This window comes from Dama dama, chromosome 18 (assembly GCF_033118175.1).
Source record: "Dama dama isolate Ldn47 chromosome 18, ASM3311817v1, whole genome shotgun sequence".
In the NCBI taxonomy this organism is placed as follows: Eukaryota; Metazoa; Chordata; class Mammalia; order Artiodactyla; family Cervidae; genus Dama; species Dama dama.
Genome location: NC_083698.1, coordinates 100,970,188 through 100,990,984, shown reverse-complemented (window position 1 = coordinate 100,990,984; position 20,797 = coordinate 100,970,188). Strand labels below are relative to the sequence as shown.

General features: G+C 47.4%; 1 protein-coding gene across 1 annotated transcript in view; it reads left to right on the top strand.

Moving 5' to 3' along the window:
• TRPV5 (transient receptor potential cation channel subfamily V member 5) overlaps positions 1–20,797 on the top strand; it is a 29,241-nt gene that overhangs the window by 934 nt on the left and 7,510 nt on the right. The window contains exons 2-12 of the mRNA XM_061166452.1: positions 1,180–1,277; positions 1,375–1,497; positions 1,951–2,088; positions 2,368–2,466; positions 2,617–2,792; positions 3,173–3,319; positions 5,119–5,331; positions 18,540–18,626; positions 19,861–19,937; positions 20,175–20,340; positions 20,549–20,615. Coding sequence (XP_061022435.1) covers positions 1,180–1,277; positions 1,375–1,497; positions 1,951–2,088; positions 2,368–2,466; positions 2,617–2,792; positions 3,173–3,319; positions 5,119–5,331; positions 18,540–18,626; positions 19,861–19,937; positions 20,175–20,340; positions 20,549–20,615 — 1,391 coding nt within the window. The remainder of the gene's footprint in view (positions 1–1,179; positions 1,278–1,374; positions 1,498–1,950; positions 2,089–2,367; positions 2,467–2,616; positions 2,793–3,172; positions 3,320–5,118; positions 5,332–18,539; positions 18,627–19,860; positions 19,938–20,174; positions 20,341–20,548; positions 20,616–20,797) is intronic.

The window sequence follows — 20,797 nt, the reverse complement described above, 5'->3', positions numbered from 1 at the left end:
CCAGAGGCTGGAGCACGGAGCTGCGTGCAGAGCCTCTGGACCCTGCAGTCCTGGCCCTGGTTGCCCTGAGCTGGGCACGCTCACACGGAGGGTGTGGGTGAGATAGGCAGTAGGCTGGTCCCCACTCCACCCGTTGTCTCTGGAGAGAAATTCAGTGAGGGATGGACCTGAGTCCTACCTTGAGATCAAAAGCTTCTTCAGATAAAAAGCTTCTTTCCCCTGGCTCGGGGGGACCATTGGAAGAGAGGAACTGGGGGCTAGGGGTCATCACGGGACCCGCCCACCGTCAGTGTGTTTACTGGCCTTTCACCTCTCCCCTCCTGACCCTCAACCTGCCATCCATGTGTCCACCTTCAGCACATACTTGCCCAGCAGGAACCGGCTTCAGCATTATCTCTTGTCTGGCTCACCCAGGCCGGAGAGAGACAAAGATTAACCTGCAGAGGTACCACAGGAGGACTGTCTCCGGGAGGCTCCTCCCGCCCACTCCAAGATGCACACACTCAGAGAAGCTCACAGCCATGCCCTTGCTCGGCCGCAGACAGCGCGTTCAGACTCTTGAGTCGAGGGGTGACCCTTAGGGAGGGATGGAGCCCTCGTTGTCCATCTCGGAACTCTCCTTCCCGGCAGCAGGAATGTGCATCTGGACAGCCCCCGGGGAGTCAGAACTCCAGCAGCTCACAAATCTCCGAGTCCTAATAGCTGGCCTGTCTCTCATCCCCCTCCCGGTCTCTCCGGCTCCTCTCGGCTAAAGAGAGCCGGTTCAGCAGGCCTGGGAGCAGGGATGAAACCGGGCAGAAATTCCCTCTCCTCCACCCACTCCCGATCCCCAAGTTCCTGAGACATGTACTCAGCTAGATTGACTTGGCCAGGCCCACCAGGACCACCCATTCCCTGGGCGGGGCCCTCCTCCCTCAGGCACTCTGCTCCTTAGTCAGCTGAGCCAGGAGTCCCCCCGCCACTGGTGGGAAGAAGTAGCGATGCCACCCCACAGGGACCCTGAGCCAGACTCTTGCCCCTATCTGACCCCGAGCCAGAGTCCAGGAGACAATGCTGCAACATGTCACCGCACATTCCGTGTGGCCGCTGTCTGTCCAGGCGGACACGGTCTTTCTTCCTCTCTGCTCTGGGCCTCTCTGCCATTCTGTCTCTGCCTGACTCCTGTTCATCCTCTGCCAGGATTCGAGAGTCTCCTCTGCTTCGGGCAGCCAAGGACAACGACCTGTGTGTCCTGAAGAAACTTCTGCTGGACCGAAACTGTGACTTCCGGCAACGAGGTGGGATCAGAGTTCGATGTGATGGAGATGGGGCAGAATTCCGGCACTCGGAGGGCGTCTCTGGGAAATCTTAATGCCCCTGTCTCCTCCACTCCAGGGGCCGTCGGGGAGACGGCACTGCATGTGGCCGCCCTCTATGACAACCTGGAGGCTGCCATGGTGCTGATTGAGGCTGTCCCCGAGCTGGTCAAGGAGCCTGCCATCTGTGAGCCATTTGTAGGTGAGGTGCCTCCACAGTTTTTCAAGGTGGATGCAAGTAGGGGAGAGTCTGAAGTCACCTCTTACAATGAGCCTCTGAGGTCGGGGAAGGAGTGATGGGTGCTCAGGAGTGTGGGAGGAAGGCAGAGGTCCTGGTCTTGGCTGTGACTGTCTGGGACCTGCTTTAGCCATTTGTTATTTCCCTTCAACTCCTTTCACGTTCCGTGAAGAATAGAACTCTCTCTTTCAGAGCTGCACTGGAGTGATTACCCTTATATGCCGTCCCCAGTAGTCAGGAGGCGGGGACCGCTAAATGAACCCGCCTGAGGGACATCTGGGGCTCTGTCTCACACCATTCTGCTGAGTCAAGGGAGGAAATCCATGCAAGGATGTCAGGGATCTCCTGGAAGCCAGGGGGCATGCTGTGTCTCCAAGAGAGCTAGGAACAGCCCTGATGGAGGGCTCCCTTGTCCAGGTCAGACGGCGCTGCACATAGCGGTCATGAACCGGAACGTGAACCTGGTGAAAGCCCTGCTCACCCACGGGGCCAGCGTCTCCGCGAGGGCTGTAGGCTCTGCCTTCCGCCTCAGTCCTCACAATCTCATCTACTTTGGTGAGAGCCAGGACCGGGGCTGGGAGGACGAGGAGGGGGGCACCAGTCAAGGGAGGGCGGGCTGAGAAGCCTCCGTGCCTGGGGAAGCTGGGAGGGGTCCGCCCTCAGGGCCAAAGGCCACAGCCAAGCCCCCACTCCCACCCTAGGGCCCCCTCCAGCATCCCCACCTCTGGTCCTGCTGACGAGGGTCCCCAGAGACGGGGGAGGCAGAGTGGTCACTCAGAGACACTGCCCGTCCCCTCCTGCATCTCACGCCTGCCCGGGCCTCTGCCTCCCCAGGGGAGCACCCTCTGTCCTTTGCCGCCTGCATGGGCAGTGAGGAGATCGTGAGGCTGCTCATTGAGCATGGCGCTGACATCCGGGCCCAGGACTCCCTGGGTAAGAGCTGGGCTGGAGGGGGCGCTGGGAGACTGGGGGTGGCAGGGGAGGGGCTGGGACCCCCCCTCAGGCCCCCCCAGGGGGGTGGTCCTGGGGAACAGCAGGGACTCTGGTCCCAGGGGTCACGTGACACCCCGTGTCCTCTCCTAGGAAACACAGTGTTGCACATCCTCGTCCTCCAGCCCAACAAAACCTTCGCTTGCCAGATGTACAACCTGCTGCTGTCCTATGACAGGCGAGGGGACCACCTGCAGTCCCTGGACCTCATGCTCAATCACCAGGGCCTCACCCCCTTCAAGCTGGCCGGGGTGGAGGGCAACACAGTGGTGAGGGGCCCTCCCCCAACCCCACGGGGGTCCTTCCCCTGATCCTTCTTCCCAAACTCCCCAAAAGGGTGGTGGTCCCTTACCTCCATCTCCATCACTAAAATCCTCAGCCTCAGGAATTTCTGACTCTGGGGGATTACAGAATCTTACCTGAGAATACCTGCTATGGTAACCCAAAGTTCCACTCCCCTCGCCTATTCTCTCCTTTCAGATCTTTATAGGATTTGTGGGAAGGAAAGACAGCCCCAAATTAAAAGGTTCAGGTCAACAGAGGCTTGTCAGTTCCCAGCTGTCCATCAAATCCAAGGAGTAAGTAACCATGCTGTTGCCCTTGACCTGCTCCTTACATGCTGACCCCCGTCTCACCCGTGTCTGCCCAGATGTTCCAACACCTGATGCAGAAGCGGAAGTACATCCAGTGGACATGTGGGCCGCTGACCTCTACTCTCTACGACCTCACGGAGATCGACTCCTGGGGAGAAGATGCGTCCTTTCTAGAGCTTGTGGTCTCCTCCAAGAAACGGGAGGTATGGACACCATGGAGGATTAGGGGCTTTCAGGAGTCTGTGCAGGACCTGTCTGTTTGCCAAGATCCTCAGCTTCAGAGGCTTCCCTGTGATAGATGGGGGTGAGGATAGACTCCTGGGACTTTGGGAGAAATTGCTGATCAATACCGCTTCCCTAACTCCACTCTCTGCTTAGCTCTGGTCCCTTCTGCTTACCTTTCTCATACTAACACTGCATATGAGGAGTTCTCCAGATAGATGTTACTTCCTATCACTTATTCGTTCGGCATACTGAGCTTCTTGCTGGGTCCCAGACACTGTACCAGGAACTGAGAGTACAGAAATAAATTAAAAAGCATTTCCTTTCAGACAGCTTTGTCAATTTCCCATCCCTGTTCTCAGTAACTATAATAGCCTGCAAGATAAAAGATCACTGGGGTCTGTACTATGAATGGTACATAATGGTGCAATGGTACATGATGGTGCAACAGAATGGAGGTTGGCTTACGTTGGCTTGGATGGACCAGAAAAGATGTCACAGGAGATGTGCTTGAGCTGGGGCTTCTAGGTGGAGTTGGGAATCACCAGGCAGATGAGGAAAAAGAGAGCTTTCCAGAGAGGGAAAAATGCATGGGTCATTCAGACAGTGTTGGATTGGGTGATATGAGGGAACGGAAAGTTTGTTGAAGATTTATAAAGAGAAGAAAATACTGATGCTTTCTGGAACCTCCAAGATGGTGGGAAAATACAGTTTTTACTGTTTATCTGCCACCCGACAATTTCCTAAGAACCCTCTAGAGCCACAAAACTCAGATGATAGCTGGTACTAACGAACAGAGGATCTGATGAACAAAGTGGCTGGCTGGTATGAACTTCTTCAGAGCAGGATTTCTTAGGGATTGGAAGCCCAGCCTTCACCTTCAGTTCTATCAGGCAACCAAGATTTGTTCATTATGATGAAAATAGAGGCTCTCTGACTGGAGCTTCTTCAACTTTCTGCCTTGTTCTGCCCAGCAGGTCTAGAAACTGCCCCCCTGTCTCTCTCCTCCTCTCTAGGCTCGGTGGGAAAAGGTACTTTTTTCTACTAGTGGGTAATCCCTCCAGCTAAGCTCTGACTTTGCCTTTTCCTACTTTCTTAGATGCATCATGCCACCCATCATCCTCTTTCAGGAGCATCTTTAATGTCTCATTGGCTACTTAGATCTGAGCATTAACCCACCCAGCTTAGATTATGGCCACACCCCACTCTCCGAGTCCTCTGTTGCTCCCCTCATGTCCGTAATACTTGTAGAGCAAATCTGACTACCTGCTTGCTTGAACCTTCCAGTTGTTCTCCATTGCATTCAGAAAACAAAATCCAACTCCTTAGCTAGGCATTCATGAGGTACCATGATCTGGCCCTCAGCCGCTTCATACAGGATAATGCCTGCACCCTCCAAAAGATTTTGCCATATCCCCTTCATGTGCTAATGTCTTCTCACCCCTTCCTGCCTTGGCAACTGCTGCTACTTTATAAAAGACCTTGCCTAACTCTCCATTCACTCAACTCTCTCAGCCATCTATGTCGCATCCTTCAGAGCCTCTGAGGAGCTCAGAGATCCTGGTATTTACTTCCGCCATGGTTTATCTGCAGCACTAGCTTGAGGCACCGCATATAGTAGAAACTGACTAGTCGTCTGTAGAAGAAATGAATGAAAAGATGAACGGAATGAATTACGCTTGTGCTGATCATGACGCTGCCTGTCTGGGACCCTGTGGGGAACCTGGTGCTGCAGCTCACTATGTTGGTCATGCCCTGCTGCCCTCTTCCTCTATGGCAGGCTCGTCAGATCCTGGAGCAGACCCCAGTGAAGCAGCTGGTGAGCTTCAAGTGGAGGAAGTACGGGCGGCCTTACTTCTGCATCCTGGGAGCCTTGTATGTGCTCTACATGATCTGCTTCACGATGTGCTGCATCCACCGCCCTCTCAAGGCCCGCAGTGGCAACCGCACAGATTCCCGAGACGTCACCATATTCCAGCAGAAGCTGCTCCAGGTGACTCCTAGAGGGGATGAGAGGGCTGATAGCACGCGGTAATGGCCCTGGAAACCAGAGCCACGCTGCCCAGGAGACATGCCACTCCCTCGACTCTGGCAGGGGCAGGCTCCTGATCACCTGGACAGAAATTAGGCGGGAGTTAAGAGGACCAAAGCTGGGGCTCAGTGAATACCAGTGGACTTGTCCAGGGAGTGATGGCTTTCTTGTGAACTTTGAAAGAATGCTTAGTTTACCTGGGCCTTTGTAATATCCCTTGTTACTCACAAAGGTCTGTAGACCAGACCTTTGTAAATGTAACCTTCAACAGAAGTCTTGTTGTTCTAAAGGGAGGACGAGTGTGCTCCAGGTCCATTTTCTGAGTCTGCCAGTGGTCTGTTAGGGTCACACAGACATTCTTCTGACCTGCATTCGCTTCTGAACACAGTCAATATGAGTGCATTGAAAGGGCTGTATCAGCTGTCTGACCACCTGTCAAAGGTGCTGCAGAGGATGCCTGGATTGGGTATCAGTTGGAAGGAAATAGTCTCTGGGGTCGCTTTTACTCTGGTGAGCTTGTCATTCTGTGAGTCACCTTCAGAGACCTGGGGTGAGGATGACTGAGCGGAGATGTGGAGTCAGTGTCCGGGTCTGCTGTTGAAAGGAGCAGACTCCTCGTTGTGACAGAATGAGCAGGCTCTCACGAGTGCTTCTAGGCATGTACATTCAACACTGGGTTCGTTTAATAGGTAACCGAAATTCTTATCCTAGTGACCTGAAAATACCTAAAAGGGAGTGCAGGCATGTGGGCAGAAAGCAAAAGACAGAGGAGGAACAATTTTGCCAGGCAAGTCAGAGCTCAATGGCTAGAGATTTATGCTCAATGCCGAATGGGTCAGCTAGAGGTATAGCTCAACCTGGACTTGGAGAGGGGCAGTTTGGAGGAGTTAAGGAACAAATAACCTGAGTCGAGTTAGCTCAAAGGCAGTGGATACTCAAAGAAAGGACAGGGCAGAGAGCCTTACTAAATGCTGAAGTAGGTCAAGTCACTCCAAGCTTCTAGAATTGCCTCTTGGTGTATCTACAGTGTGCTGTGTGTCCGGAGCCTCTGACTCTCACAAAGCAGGGTTTGCTGCCCGCAGAACACAAGGCTGAGTATGGTGGGGCTGCCTTATTCGAGGTGGGCATAGGTGCATTCGGGGGAAGCTGGGTTCCCTGTGTCTCAAATGGGACATGAAGGTTGTCCCTGGTGTGGAGACCATACCCCAGGAAATAAGGACATGGAAGGGATGGCCAACTGAGATGGGCCAGCAATAACAATGAAGGAAATGGATAAACATGGGGTTGGCTGGACATTTCCAGTGTTCCTGACTCTGATTCCTCAGATGCATTCTTTCCCAGCCTTCCTTTGTTTCAGGCTGACTGGGGGGATTTTCTGGGTCTAGACTGTAGATTCAGAATGTAGATAGCCTTCTAGCCAAAGAGTTGGGTGATGCTGAGCAACTGATTACCACCAAGACTCCTTCTTCTTTCTTACCTTCTTCTTAGCACCGTGTCTCTTTCTCTCTGTGGGAGGACTAATTATGTCCCTGTGAACATAATGTTCCTTTGACCCAAATTGTCCAGATAGTGTAAATTATTAGCAGCTACTTCCCCTTGCCTCAGGACTAGATGAAGCATAATTATAGCTAAGTGCTCTAACTTCCTTTGCATTTTCTCTCTTTTTCATCTCTTTTCCCCCTTCAGCATCCCCCTTCAGCATTTTCACCCTTTTGCTCACTTTGATAAAATCTACTTTAGCCAAAATAGAAGACTCATGACTTTTAAATATTTTCTTGGTTGGGGTAGGTGGGGCTTAAGAAGGCAGCTGTGAGCAGCTTGAATAGGGAGGAGTATCAGCGCAGGTCTGTGTTTTTTTGGCATGAGCCCTTGGGCCTTGGTCCTGAGTTGATGGGGCCCATGTGTTCCTCTTAGTAGGAAGTCAACTGGGATTAGATCAGGGGCTCCCAAACTTATCACCATGACTTGAAAGATTCTGCTTTCATGATGTACCACATTTGTTGAATAGTATGGAATTCTTTTCTTCTACATTTCTATTACTTGAGAGTCTTAGAAATATGAAAATGTACCAACATAGGGTCTTAACTTGATTAATGCAGTTGTTGCCATATTAATTAGCCTATAGAGCTTTTTCTTAGATAAATGAGTACTTTTATATCAAATTCTATTAATAAATCTGGACTCACAGAGCTCTCAGTCACTGTAGGGTTTTCTCTGTGGGTCTCATGGGATCTAGAAAAGTCACTGGACTCCATGACAGTAGCCCAGAGCACCATCTCAAAACACTGGAAAGGAAACAAAATACTCCTTTATTTATACAAGATGGCATAAACTAGGCAAAAGCAAGTCATAGGAAAGGGTGGAGTTTTGGAGCTATTTTAAGAAATGTCTTCACTCTAGGATGCTTCATTGCTCAGCCATAAAAGTTATGCTATTCCTGGACTTCCCAAGAACTCTCTTAATCAATAAGAGTTAATTTCCTGTCTTCATTCAATGTTTACTTGGTTTAGGCAGAACAAAGTGCATTATAATCCTAGTTCTCCTAGACTGCCAAGTGAGCAGAAAGTTCGAAGTCTGGGATTAGGTGGCTTAGATTTAAGTCCTAACTCTAAAACCAAAGAGCTGTTTGACTTGAACAGATCCTATCTCTTGCTAGATCAGTAGTTTTTTAACCAAGACTGCTTATTAGGGCTTCCTTGGTGGCTCGGTGCTAAAGAAACTGTCTGCCAATGTGGGACATGCAGGTTTGATCCCTGGGTTGGGATGATCCCCTGGAGAAGGAAATGGCAACCCACTCCAGTATTCTTGCCTAGGAAATCCCATGGACAGAAGAGCCTGGTGGGCTACAGTCCATGGGGTCACAAAGAGACAGACACAGCTTAGTGACTAAACAACAACACCAACACATAAGAAACATGGAAATCTGGTTAAAAAAAAAAAAAAGTTACGGATCCCTAAGCTGCCCCATACCTGAGGCATCAGAATGTCTGAAATGGTGGCCCCTGGCAATGGTATTTTAAGAAACTCCTTTATTGATTCTCATACACAGCTTGAACTGAGATCTTCTAAGCTTTCTAAGGTGAAACTGATCACTCTGATTGTTTAGACCCCTGATTTGCTGTTCAGCAAGAGGGCATTGATCTCCCATCATCAGATTTCCTTTCTGTGTTTTGATGATTTTCCTTGATCTCTCCAATGCCCTTTGCTTTGCTCCAAATCACTTTGTTAATTCATTCATTAAACAAACCACTACTGAGAGCCTAAGGGTGCCCGAAGCATTATCGTAGGTATTGGAAACTCAACCTGGTCTGAGCAAAACACTTCACCTCTGCCTTTTGGTGTTTGCAGACTGATTGACATTAATTAAATGAATAGAAATTTCACTGCAAACTGTGATTGTTACAATTCACATGAGTTTTCCTTATAATAAGAAGACAGGATACTGAGAGATTCCTTGGAGGAGGAAATGGCAACCCCCTCTAGTATTCTTGCCTGGAAATTTCCGTGGACAGAGGAGCCTGGCAGGCTACAGTCCATGGAGTCACGAAGAGTCAGACACAACTGAGCATGCATGCACGGATGAATTCAAGGTGGAAAGTGAGTTCTAGGGAGAGACAATGCATATACAAAGGCCCTGAGGCAGGGAGAGCCTTGTGAATGTCTAGGAACTGAAAGAAGGCTGGCTAGGATAGAGGCAGCTGGGACAGGAGCCTCCAGATTAGGTTGTCCCGGCAGGTCTTTCCCAAATCATGTAGGACCTTGCTGGCCATCCCAAGGATTTTACTCTTTATCCTAAAGCTAATGGGAGGCTCAGGATTTTAAACAGGGGAGACACTTGACAATACCTTTGTTTCAGAACAACGTCTCTGTTTGTAGGGTGGAGAACAGGTTTGAGGGGGCCAGGGAAGATGTGGGGGACCAGCTAAGAGGCTATTATAGTTCAGGGAAGAAAGAGAATAGTGGTGGATTGGCCTCAAGATGTGATGGGGAGACTGAGAGAAAGGGTTGGCATCAGGGCACTTATCGAAGGCAGAATCATCACTACTATACAATGGATGGGATGTAGGTAGTCAGGGAGAGGATGTGGCAGGAGTGACTCGTGGGTTCTTTTTATCTGAAATCATCCTCTACCTGTCATGGTCAGTGAGACTGCTTTTCCTACACGTCACAATTCCTCACAAACTTCGCTATTCAAAGTGCCAGTTATTTGAAACCCAGCTGTACACCAGCTCGACCCTGCTTTACTTGGGGGTCCTACCCAACTCCCTTTGGAACAAGCACAGCAAATTAAAGAGAAGACAGAGGTGGGAGAAGCAGAGAGCCCGGGAGGTAAAAATAACATCTATTGGGCGCTGGGTTTGAGCACTGGCCATGCATTTGCCGGTGTTTCTGAGATCTTGTGAAAGGGCAGATTCAGAGAGGAAAGCTGATGTGGGCCCTGAGTTTCTGCGTTTCTGACTCGCTGCTGGTGTTGTGATTCTGTGGACAGCATTTTGGATGCTAAAGTATGATACTGGGTGATCCTCATAGATGCCCATAGATGCCATAAGTAAATGAGATTTTTATACCCATTTTAAAGATGGTGAATCTGAGGTTGTGAGAGTTAAGTCCTTTGGTAAAGATGCTCGACTAGTAAGGGCAGTGCTGGTTGGGCTTCCGGTCTGGTTCACTTCAGAAGCTTCAACTTTAATACAAAGCCAGGTCATTTCTCCCTCCAGAGAAATATGCTGGATTCCAGGCTTCTTCCTCAGAGGGACCCACTGCTTGAGGAATCCTGTTTCCAGGCTTTGATAGGTAGCCAGCGCCTGCCACACTCACCTGTACCTGGGCACACCTGATATTTCCCCGGCAAGATAAGAGGTGCTGGAGTGCAGGGGAGTCAGTCAGACATGGAATTGCCTCCTACCTGTAGCCACTGAGCTACTGCCTATGCTCTAGTGTTGATCATCAGTTCAGTTCAGGTCAGTTCAGTCGCTTAGTTGTGTCCAACTCTTTGTGACCCCATGCACTGCAGCACGCCAAGCTTCCCTGTCCATCACCAACTCCCGGAGTTTACTCAAACTCATGTCCGTTGAGTCGGTGATGCCATCCAACCATCTCATCCTCTCTTGTCCCCTTCTCCTCCCACCTTCAGTCTTTCCCAGCATCAGGGTCTTTTCCAATGAGTCAGTTCTTCGCATCAAGTGGCCAAAGTATTGGAATTTCAGCTTCAGCATCAGTTCTTCCAATGAATATTCAGGACTGATTTCCTTTAGGATGGACTGGTTGGATCTCCGTGCAGTCCAAGGGACTCTCAAGAGTCTTCTCCAGAACCACAGTTCAAAAGCATCAATTCTTCAGCTTGTTGATCAACATGGGCCCCACTGTTTATGTGATTAACCTTTTGGTGGCTAGGGTAAGTCCTGCTTCTGTGGGAATGGATAAGGATGCCTCTGTAGAGAGAAGACATCTGCTGGGTTAATTTTCCTGAGAGAACACAGAGATGAGGACACGAAATAAACCCCTGAAGGTAGACTTATCAGGGAACCATGAGATCTTCCTCCCTTTTTGGCCCAGTGCTTCTCATGTGGGGATCTGTAGTAGAAATATTTACATCTTAAAAAAAAAAAAGATGCTTGGTTCCTGCACCAAATTAGAGTCTCCGGGGTTGGCCCAGGCATATGTGTTGTGACAAAGCTTCCCAGCCAATTCTTGTATGTATGTATGTATATGTGTATGTGTGTACATGTATGTGTATGTGTGTATATGTGTATGTGTGAATGTGTGTGTATGTGTGTGTATGTGTGCACATGTGTATGTATATATTCTGGCTGCACTGAGTCTTCATTGTGACACCCGGGCTTTTCTAGTTTTGCAGTGAGCAGGTGCTGGAGCTTGCGGGCTTAGTAGTTGCAGCACGTGTGCTTGGTTGCAATTGCTTAATTCCCCAACCACAGATCGAACCTGGACCCCTTGCACTGGAAGTATGGAGTCTCATTCACTAGATCACAAGTACCACCCCCCCGCCCCTTACATCTGATTCTGATGGGCAACCTGGTTAGGAATCCCCACACAGTTTAGAGGATGAGAGGAATGAATGAATGAATGAATGAATGATGATCAAGCAGGTCTCTTTCTGGGAGCTTCATCCCTCTGCAAGAATCTTGGGGAGAAGGAGAGGGTCTCAGATGGGGTGTGACAGCTGTTTCCGGTGCCTTCCCCCTCCTGGTGGTTGCACTTGCTCCCACACTTCCCCACAGTGGTACCTGGGCCCTGCTAGGCCCACCCTTCTCTGGGCATTTCCTTCAAGACAATGAGCTCAACCAGCTGGTGAGCGGGACACTCTCTGTAAGCTGATTCTTAACAAAGTAAGGCCGGTCAGCCTCCAAGGGGCTCTGGCCGTTGACAACTCCTGAAATCCTAAGCCATACAAAGAGGTTAAGAACTCTAGTCATTGTTGAAAGATGCTTATTTTTTAAAGCAGCTGGGGGGAGTATTTTCTCAGTGCATTATTAACTAAGGCTGCTTAGGTGACCTTGAGCTAGGAATCTGGAAATTCCAGGCGAGCCCAGTTCGTCATCATCCTTTCTCCATCTACCTCCCTGCTCTTGCTTCCTGGTTCCCCTCTGCCTGCCTCCAGCTCTTAGATCATGCTCAGCAAGCTCCTGTCTGTTTTCCTGCTCCCTTCTCTCCTGCCTTCCTCGTGAATGCAGCATCTACTGTGTGTGCATTGTAGATAAAAAGAAGGAGTTAGAGGTCCCTGCTTTAAGGGAGCTCTAAGAGTCCTGATGCGACAGAAGGTGTCCAGATGACTGCAGTGTGCTGGGGAAGGGCTGTGGCCAGAGACTGGCAGCGTGTTCCTGCAGGGAGACAGCTGATCTGGGCAGAGGGGCAGGGAAGGAGACCCAGGAGGAATGCTGTGACCTGGGTCTTGAAGTTAATGGTGAACCAGAAAACTCTGGTGGAGGAAGGCATTCTGAGAATAGGGCACAGTTCATACGGAGACCTGTCTTACCAGTTGAGGACCCCGGTAATCAACATGGCTGGAGCCGACACAGAGTATGGGGACCCAGGGCAGGAGCCAGATCAGCAAAGCCATCGTGCTGAGTCTTATATTTTAAAAATAGAGGAAAAAGAAGAATAAAATATAAGACTTTTTCCCTCTTTTTTTGGCGTACCAGATAGCATGTGGGATCTTGACTCCCAGACAAGGGATTGAACCCGCGCCCCCTGCGATGGAAGTGTGGAGTCTCAACCACTAGACTAAGGGAAGTCCCTTAGTTTTTATTCTTATCTCACAAAGCACAGTTCTAACTAAAAGAACACATGTGCAACCTCAGCAACGGTTCTGGGCATCACGCTTGGTAGTCTGAATATTTTTCATTCCTGTTTCACAGTGAGCACTTCTAAGTAAAGAATTCATGCCCATGACTTAAAAAACCCAGTGGCAGGTATAATGAAGACCAACAGCGCACTAGCCTGCCCACCTCACTCACACTTCTTGGCAGCAACTAGTTTTTACCTCTTTAGGCCCTTGGTCCCTGTTGTATCACTGAATAACACACTTCTATCTCTATAACTAAATTTAGACATTAGCTATTGAATTTCTACTATGATAAAGATTTAGAGAATACTCATCACTCCCATCTCCCCCCTCATTTTTATTCCAAAGACATGCTGGAACTAGGAAAGGTATTAAGCAGAGAACCAGGTCGTGATATATGCATTTGAGAAGGTCAGTGCAAAAACGAGGTAAGGAGTGGGTTGAAAGAGGGTCAGTGGGTACAGGGTGCCATGGGTTTGTTTGCTTTAAGGCAGTGGTGCTATGGATTGAGTCAGCGGAGCATTTGAGAGAATTTGGGAGGCTAAATGAACAGGACTTTAGCAAAGTGAATTTATACTTAATTCACTTTGCTAAACATACCCTTGGTCCTCAAACTTTTTCATAAGAACCACAAATCTAGAGAGCTGCGGATGGGTCTTTCCATGTAAGACAGGAAATCTTGAATGCAATCTCTGAAGAATAAAATTCTAAAAAATTCAAAGAAAAACTTATTACCACTTTGAGCTTAGGGTTTAATTCTAGAAGTGCAAGAGTGGTTGATGAAAAGGGGATTCTGATTGTCAGTTTAACAGACCTCAGAAAGTCATTCATTATAATTCAGTGCCCCTGTGCATTTTTAAAACACTAAAACCTTTCTCCACTTTGTAAAAGAGTATCTCTTCCAAACAAGAGCCAACATTATACATGAGTGTGAAATATGAGAATTCCTCTCAAAATCAAAGAAAAGGAAAATGTTTTAAAAGATCACTACTATCATTATTTTTCAGCTTTACTGAGATATAACTGACAATTGATATTGTAAGGTATTTAAAGTGTTCATTGCAGGGATTTGATGTACATATACATTGTGAAAGGATTCCTATCATCTATTAACATTCATCACCTCACATATTTATTTATTTTGGTGAGAATAATTAAGTTCTGCTCTCCTAGCAAATTTCAGTTGTATAATGCAGTGTAATTAACTATAGTCACCTTGTTTTACCATCAGACCTTATTCCCCTTGTAGCTGAAATTTTGTATCCTGTTACCAATCTCTCCTTATTTTGTCTGTGCCCCCAGCCCTTGGTAACCACTTTTTTACTCTCTTTTTCTAGGAGTTTGCCTTTTTTTTTATTCCACATGTAAGTGATACCATGCAGTATTTGTCTTAATCTGATGGGCTTATTTCGCTTAGCTTAATGCCGTCAAGTCATCCATACTGTTGCGACTGACAAGATTTCCTCTTTCCTCATAAGTGAATAATATTCTGGTGTATGTGTTTACACACACATATACATGTGTACCTGTATACATATGTATGTGTGTGTATGTGTGGGTGCTAAGTCACTTCAGTCCTGTTGGACTCTTTGCTATCCTATGGACTGTAGACTGCCAGGCTCCTCTGTCCATGGGATTCTCCAGGCAGGAATACTGGAGTGGGTTGCCATTTCCTACTCCAGGGGATCTTCCCAAACCAGGGATCAAACCCACATCTCCCATGTCTCCTGCATTGGCAGGCAGGTTCTTTACCACTCGCACCATCTGGGAAGCCTGTGTGTGTGTGTGTGTGTGTGTGTGTGTGTGTGTGATATGTATATCACATCTTTGTCCATTATTGATTGATGGACGCTTAGGTTGTTCCTAGAGCTTTGCTACTGTGATTAATGCTGTAATTTACACAGGAGTGCAGATATCTCTTCCAGTTTCTGTTTTCGTTTCCTTTGTTTATTTTTTTATTTATTTTTAATTGGAGGATAATTGCTTTATGATGCAGTTCCTTTGGATATATACCTAGAAGCTGGATCATGTAGTGATTCCATTTTAACTTTTTTAGGGGCCTCTCTTCTGTTTTATACAGTGGCTGCACAAATTTACATAGTGTACAATAGTGTGCAAGGATTCCTTCTCTGCATCCTTGTCAACAATTTTGATTTTTTGTCTTTTTGATAATGGCCATCCTAGTCGGTCTGAGGTGATATTTCACTGTGGCTTTGATTTGCATTTCCCTGATGATTAGCGATGCTGAGTACCTTTTCTGTACCTTTGGCATACAAATGCCAGCCCTTTGTATGTCTTCTCTGGAAAAAAGTCTGTTCAGATGCTCTGCCCAGCTTTTAACTGGATTGTTTGGGTTTTTTGCTACTGAGTTGTATGAACTGCTATTCTTTTCATTGCAGCTTTCACACATGCATGTTTCTCTTTGTTTTCTAGAGAGAGCAGTTTTGTTAAAAAAAAAACCTATGAAAGGGTCTGTGTGGTGGTCTTGGAGAGCAGCAAGGAAGGGGGCTTGCAGGAGAGTGTGGTGCTCTGCAGCCTCCTTTAAAGGAAAGGACCTGTGGGGACAGAGAGCTGGAGACAGCTACTTTAGGGCAATCGGACACCAAGTGTGTGTATGTGTCCAGTCGCTGAGTCGTGTCCGACTCTTGCAACCACATGGACTGTAGCCCACCAGGCTCCTCTGTCCATGGGATTTTTTCAGGCAAGAATACTCGAGTGGGTTGCCATTTCCTTCTCCAGGGGATCTTCCCAACCAAGGGATCCAACCCACATTTCCCAGGTCTCCTGTATTGCAGGTGGATTCTTTACCGCTGAGCCACCAGGGAAGCCCCAAACCAAGGGGAAGAGAGGCCAAAGCTTGGCGTCTCTGGACACCTCTGTTACTAGTGAACTTGAGCAGGAGAACTCCTGCTTGGAAAGGAATCTGTTGAACAAGCAAAGTGGTGCTCAGGAAAGGCAGACCCAGGAGGAGTATATGGTAAACAAAACTGTCCCCAGTATTCTTCATTAGTTGGGTTTTTACATTTTCATCCGAGGAAGAGAGTTGATACCATTCTCCTTCTGTCCTCTAGGGGCGCTCTAATCCCCACAAAGCTCCCGGCCAACAGGTACCCTCCTCTTCTTAGCAGAGCCAAAGAAAAAGTTGTTGGCAATTTTCCAGCCATATGCAGCCAAGTTCCTGGATTCCCTGGTGGCTCAGATGATAGAGTCTGCCCGCAATGTGGGAGGCCAGAGTTCGACCCCTGGGTTGGGAAGATCCCCTGGAGAAGCAAATAGCAATCCACTCCAGTATTCTTGCCTGGAAATTCCCATGGATGGAGACTGGTGGGCTACAGTCCATAGGGTCGCAAAGAGTCAGACACGACTGAATGACTTCACTTTCACTTTCATGCAACCAAGGTCCAAAGTTTTCTTAAAAATTGTGTATAGACACATATATGGCACAGATGCCATTATTTTATTTCTATATCTAGTGTTATTTTGTCCCCACAATTAACGAACTTATTATTTATCCTACTACCTGATTCTCAAAAGGAGCTGGCCTGTTTTACAGTGAGAGACAGATGCAACAGGAACATTAAGATAAAGAAAAAGAATAAGATCTATGATCTGAATCTTTGGATGGAGGAAAGGGTATTCAACGAGTTGCTAGGGCTGGAGATTTAAAAAAAAAAAAAGAAAAAGACTTCTGAGCTTCCTTGGAAGCAAAGCAAAAGGGAAATAGCTCACTATATGATAAAATAAAATTGTCCAGTTTCTCAAGAGAAGTAAACATCAGAAAAGTTGGCATGACATCAGTTCTTTAAGGACAGCAACAGCAAAAGAACTGAAGCCTAGTCAGATTGTTAGAGAACGTTGTTTACTAAAGGTACATAGTCACCAATTCCTTTCCTGCTCTTCCCTGGTCCCACATGATTTGTCTGAAACATTTCTACTGTCCCTTAGTAACTCTGGTTCTATGCTTCCCTAGAGACTGTGTCCTTGGCTTCTTCTGAGCTGACACACACCCTCTTAGAGGCCACAGGATACTTGATGGGTGCCTTCTTTATATCCTAGAGCACCTCCTGAGATGGTGATTTAGTTGCTAAGTTGTATCTGATTCTTGCGACCCCTCCATTGACTGTAGCTCTCCAGGCTGATCTGTCCTTGGAATTCTCCAAGCAAGAGTACTGGAGTGGGTTGCCATTTCCTTCTCCAGGGAGTCTTCCTGACCCAAGAATCGAACCCAGTTCTCCTGCACTGCAGGCAGATTCTTTACTGATTGAGCCACCAGGGAAGCCATGAACACCTCCTACTACAAAGCATCTCTTCCTGTTTCAAAAGCTATGCCTCTCACTGGACCAGTGAGTACACTGCTGAAGTAGCCCACAGAGGTTCCGTTTATCAGTAGAACAGAGATGACTGGTGATTCTCATGCCTAGTGAGGGATCCCATTCTCTTCAGCGGAGATCATCCCCAGGGACTCTCAAGTCCTGTCTTGGGTGCACGATTCAAAGACATGACCTTGGAGAACAGAGTTCCCAAAAGTCTAAGGGGGTACTCGCATGTGTTGAAATTATTTGTTCAATTTCATCTGGGAGTTATATGTACGTGAACAGTGTTCCGGAAAGAAGGCCTGTGGTCTTCATGATATTCTCAGATGGGCTCATAACTTCAAAAAAGCTAAGGAACATTATTGTAGAATTTGATTGTTGCATCTGGGTAACACTGCAAGCTTTTAACTGTGAAATAAGGTGTGCAGAGGAGGATGGTTTTTATTCATGTTGACCTTAGGCCTATACTGTTGACACCTACCATCCAGGATAAGGTGGAGTCCTTCCTTAGAATTGAAAACCATAGCGTGTCTCTAGCCCTTTTCTATATTGCCAAATCATAATAAAACCACAATGAATTTATCTATGGAGCTTCCCAGGTGGCGCTAGTGGTAAAGAACCCACCTGTCAGCACAGGAAATATAAGAGACACATGTTTGATCCCTGGATCGGAAAGATCCCCTGGAGGAGGACATGGCAACCCACTCCAGTATTCTTGCCTGGAGAATCCCATGGACAGAGGAGCATGGCGGGCTACAGTCCACAGGGTCAGAAAGAGCCAGACATGACTCAAGTGACTTAGCACAAAGCATGAATACATCTATAGTGCTCTGTGGCTTATAATACGTCCAAACACATCATCTGATTTGGTCTTCACAATAACCCCAGGAGGTAACCATTATAGTCTCCATTTTACAGATAAGACACCCCAAGCTCAGGGAGTTTTAGTGACTGATTCAAGGTCTCACTGGAGCTAGCAGGTTCTGGGTCCATCCCAGAACCCGAGTTCTGTGGTGTGTTTATATTTTACCTGCTAGGAACCACAGCAAGATTGGAAAAGCTGGCCTTTCAGCATAGCTGAAACCAGGCCAATCCACTCTTCCTGTTGGTTTAACTTTCTTAACTTGATGCACTGAAATGTGACCTCAGCCCCTCAGTACACACATCACCATAAGTTACAACTCAACAGCATAAGAAGTGAGTTGTTAGGTGGTAACTCAATTTGTTAACATATGGAACATATATATTGTATTGGGTTGGCCAGTAAGTTCATTCAGATTTTCCATAAGATGGTATGGGAAAACCTGAATGTATTTTTGGCTAACCCAGTACATTGCATCTTGGTTTACTTAGACTCACGCCCTGGTCACAGACTGAACTGCAATGACAAATACAGTGGGGGTGGGGGGATGGGTGGTGATGTGGTAATGGTGGTGGTAAGGGGAGCTCTTATTCATCTTGGATAGAGTTGAGTTGCTTTAGACCACTTACTCAAAAAGATTTGCCTCTCAGTCCATCAGAAAGCACTTCTGATCCTGAATGTCTCACCACAGGAGGCCTACGTGACTCAACAGGATAAAATCCGGCTGGTGGGGGAGCTGATGACGGTCCTCGGGTCAGCGATCATCCTATTCCTAGAGGTGAGGTGCAGCTAAGCCCTCAGACTGAACTGAAGTCTTTTATCTTTTTTTTTTTTAATACCAAAAACACTTTGTATTGTGGCATAGCCAGTTAACAATGTTGTGGGTGGTTCCAGGTGAACAGTGAAGGGACTCAGCCAGACACAGACATGTATCCATTCTTCCCCAAACTCGCCTCCCATCCAGGCTGGCACATAACCTTGAGCAGAGTTCCCTGTGCCATCCAGTAAAGTCGCTCTGGTTATCCACTCTAAACACAGCAGTGTTTATACATGACCTTCCTGAAGTCCCCAACCGCCCCTCCACCCCTAGTGACCATGAGATTGTTTTCTGAGTCTGTGAGTCTCTTTCTGTTTTGCAAGTAAGTTCATTTGTATCATTTCTTTTTCTATTCCACATATAAAGGACATCATATGATAGTTCTCCTTCTCCATCTGACTCACTTCACTCAGAATGACACTCTCTAGGCCCATCCATGTTGGCACAAATGGCCTTATTTCATTCATTTTAATGGCTGAGTAATATTCCATTGTGTGTGTGTGTATACACCACATCTTCTTTATCCATTCCTCTGTTTATAAACATTTAGGTTGTTTCGACGTCTTGGCCATTGTAAACAGTGCTGCAATGAACATTGAGGCACATGAATCCCTTCAGATCCTGCTGTTCTCTGGATATATGCCCAGGAATGGGATTGCAGGGTCATATGATAGTTCCATTTTTGGTTTTTTAAGGAACCTCCATATTTTTCTCCACAGTGGCTGGACCAGTTTACATTATTGTTTGTGGATTTTTTGATGGTAGCCATTCTGATCAGTGTGAGATAATATCTCATTGTAGTTTAGATTTGCATTTCCCTAATAGCTAGCTATGTTGAACATCTTTTCATGTGCCTATTGTCCTCTTTAGAGAAATGTCTGTTCAGGTCTTCTGCCCATTTTTTGAGTGGGTTGTTTGTTTTGATGCTACTAAGTGTCATAAGCTATTTGTAAATTTTCAAGACTAATCCCTTAACAGTCATATCATTTGCAAATATTTCCTCCCAATCTATGGATTGTCTTTTTGTTTTTGGTTTCTTTTTCTGTGCAAAAGTTTTTGAGTTTAAGCAGGTCCCACTTGTTTATTTTTGCTTTTATTTCCATTATTCTGGGAAATGGATTGAAAAAAGATGTTGCTGTGATTTATTGACCTGAAGTCTACATTTTCTCCCCCCTCTCCCCCGGCCTTTTTCCAGATCCCAGATATCTTCAGGGTTGGTTTCTCCCGCTATTTTGGACAGACTGTCCTCGGGGGGCCATTCCATGTCATCACGTGAGTGTTCTTCCTTCTGGCCTCCTGCCTTCCCTTGCCAGAAACATTTCAGGTCTCCGTATCCCTCTCTGGGACCCTTGCCTCCAGGGACTTTTCTCCAGCGGGTTCACGGGTGTGACTGTGTGTGTGTTTAGGTGGTTGAGCGGTGGGTTCCGGGCAAGTCAGCGCCATGCTAGAAGGGACCTAGAATATTCCCAGCCCCTCCTCTCATTAGCCCCCTCCCCTCTCTCCCCCCAGCATCACCTATTCCTTCCTGGTGCTGGTGACCATGGTGATGAGGCTCACCAACACCAACGGGGAGGTGGTACCCATGTCCTTCGCCCTGGTGCTGGGCTGGTGCAGCGTCATGTACTTTGCGCGAGGATTCCAGATGCTGGGCCCCTTCACCATCATGATCCAGAAGGTCGGTGCTTTTTCCAGTTTCTCTTGCTTTCAGACATCAGACTTTTCCCAGACCAAGGGAGGGAGTAGGAACAACAACAACAACAACAAAATGAGGCTCCTTCTAGATCTGGTGGAACTCTGGTGACTCCCGATCTAGCAGCAGTAGCTGCTGAGAGGCAGGTGGAGATACGGTCCCCCACCCTCCCTCCCCTCTCTGTTCTCTGTAGATGATTTTCGGAGATCTGTTGCGTTTCTGCTGGCTGATGGCTGTGGTTATCGTGGGATTCGCCTCAGGTGAGAACATCACTCTTTTCTCCTCCAGAGACTGGGATTCAGTTCTCCAGAAGGTTCTCTCTCACTCTTGCTCTCACTTATTTCTCGTTTGCACTCCCTTTTGCTTTTTTTTTCCTCCTAGTGGAAAGTGAATCGAAAAACATGCTCATATGCTTAGGATCTGGGTCACTCAGATTGGCCTA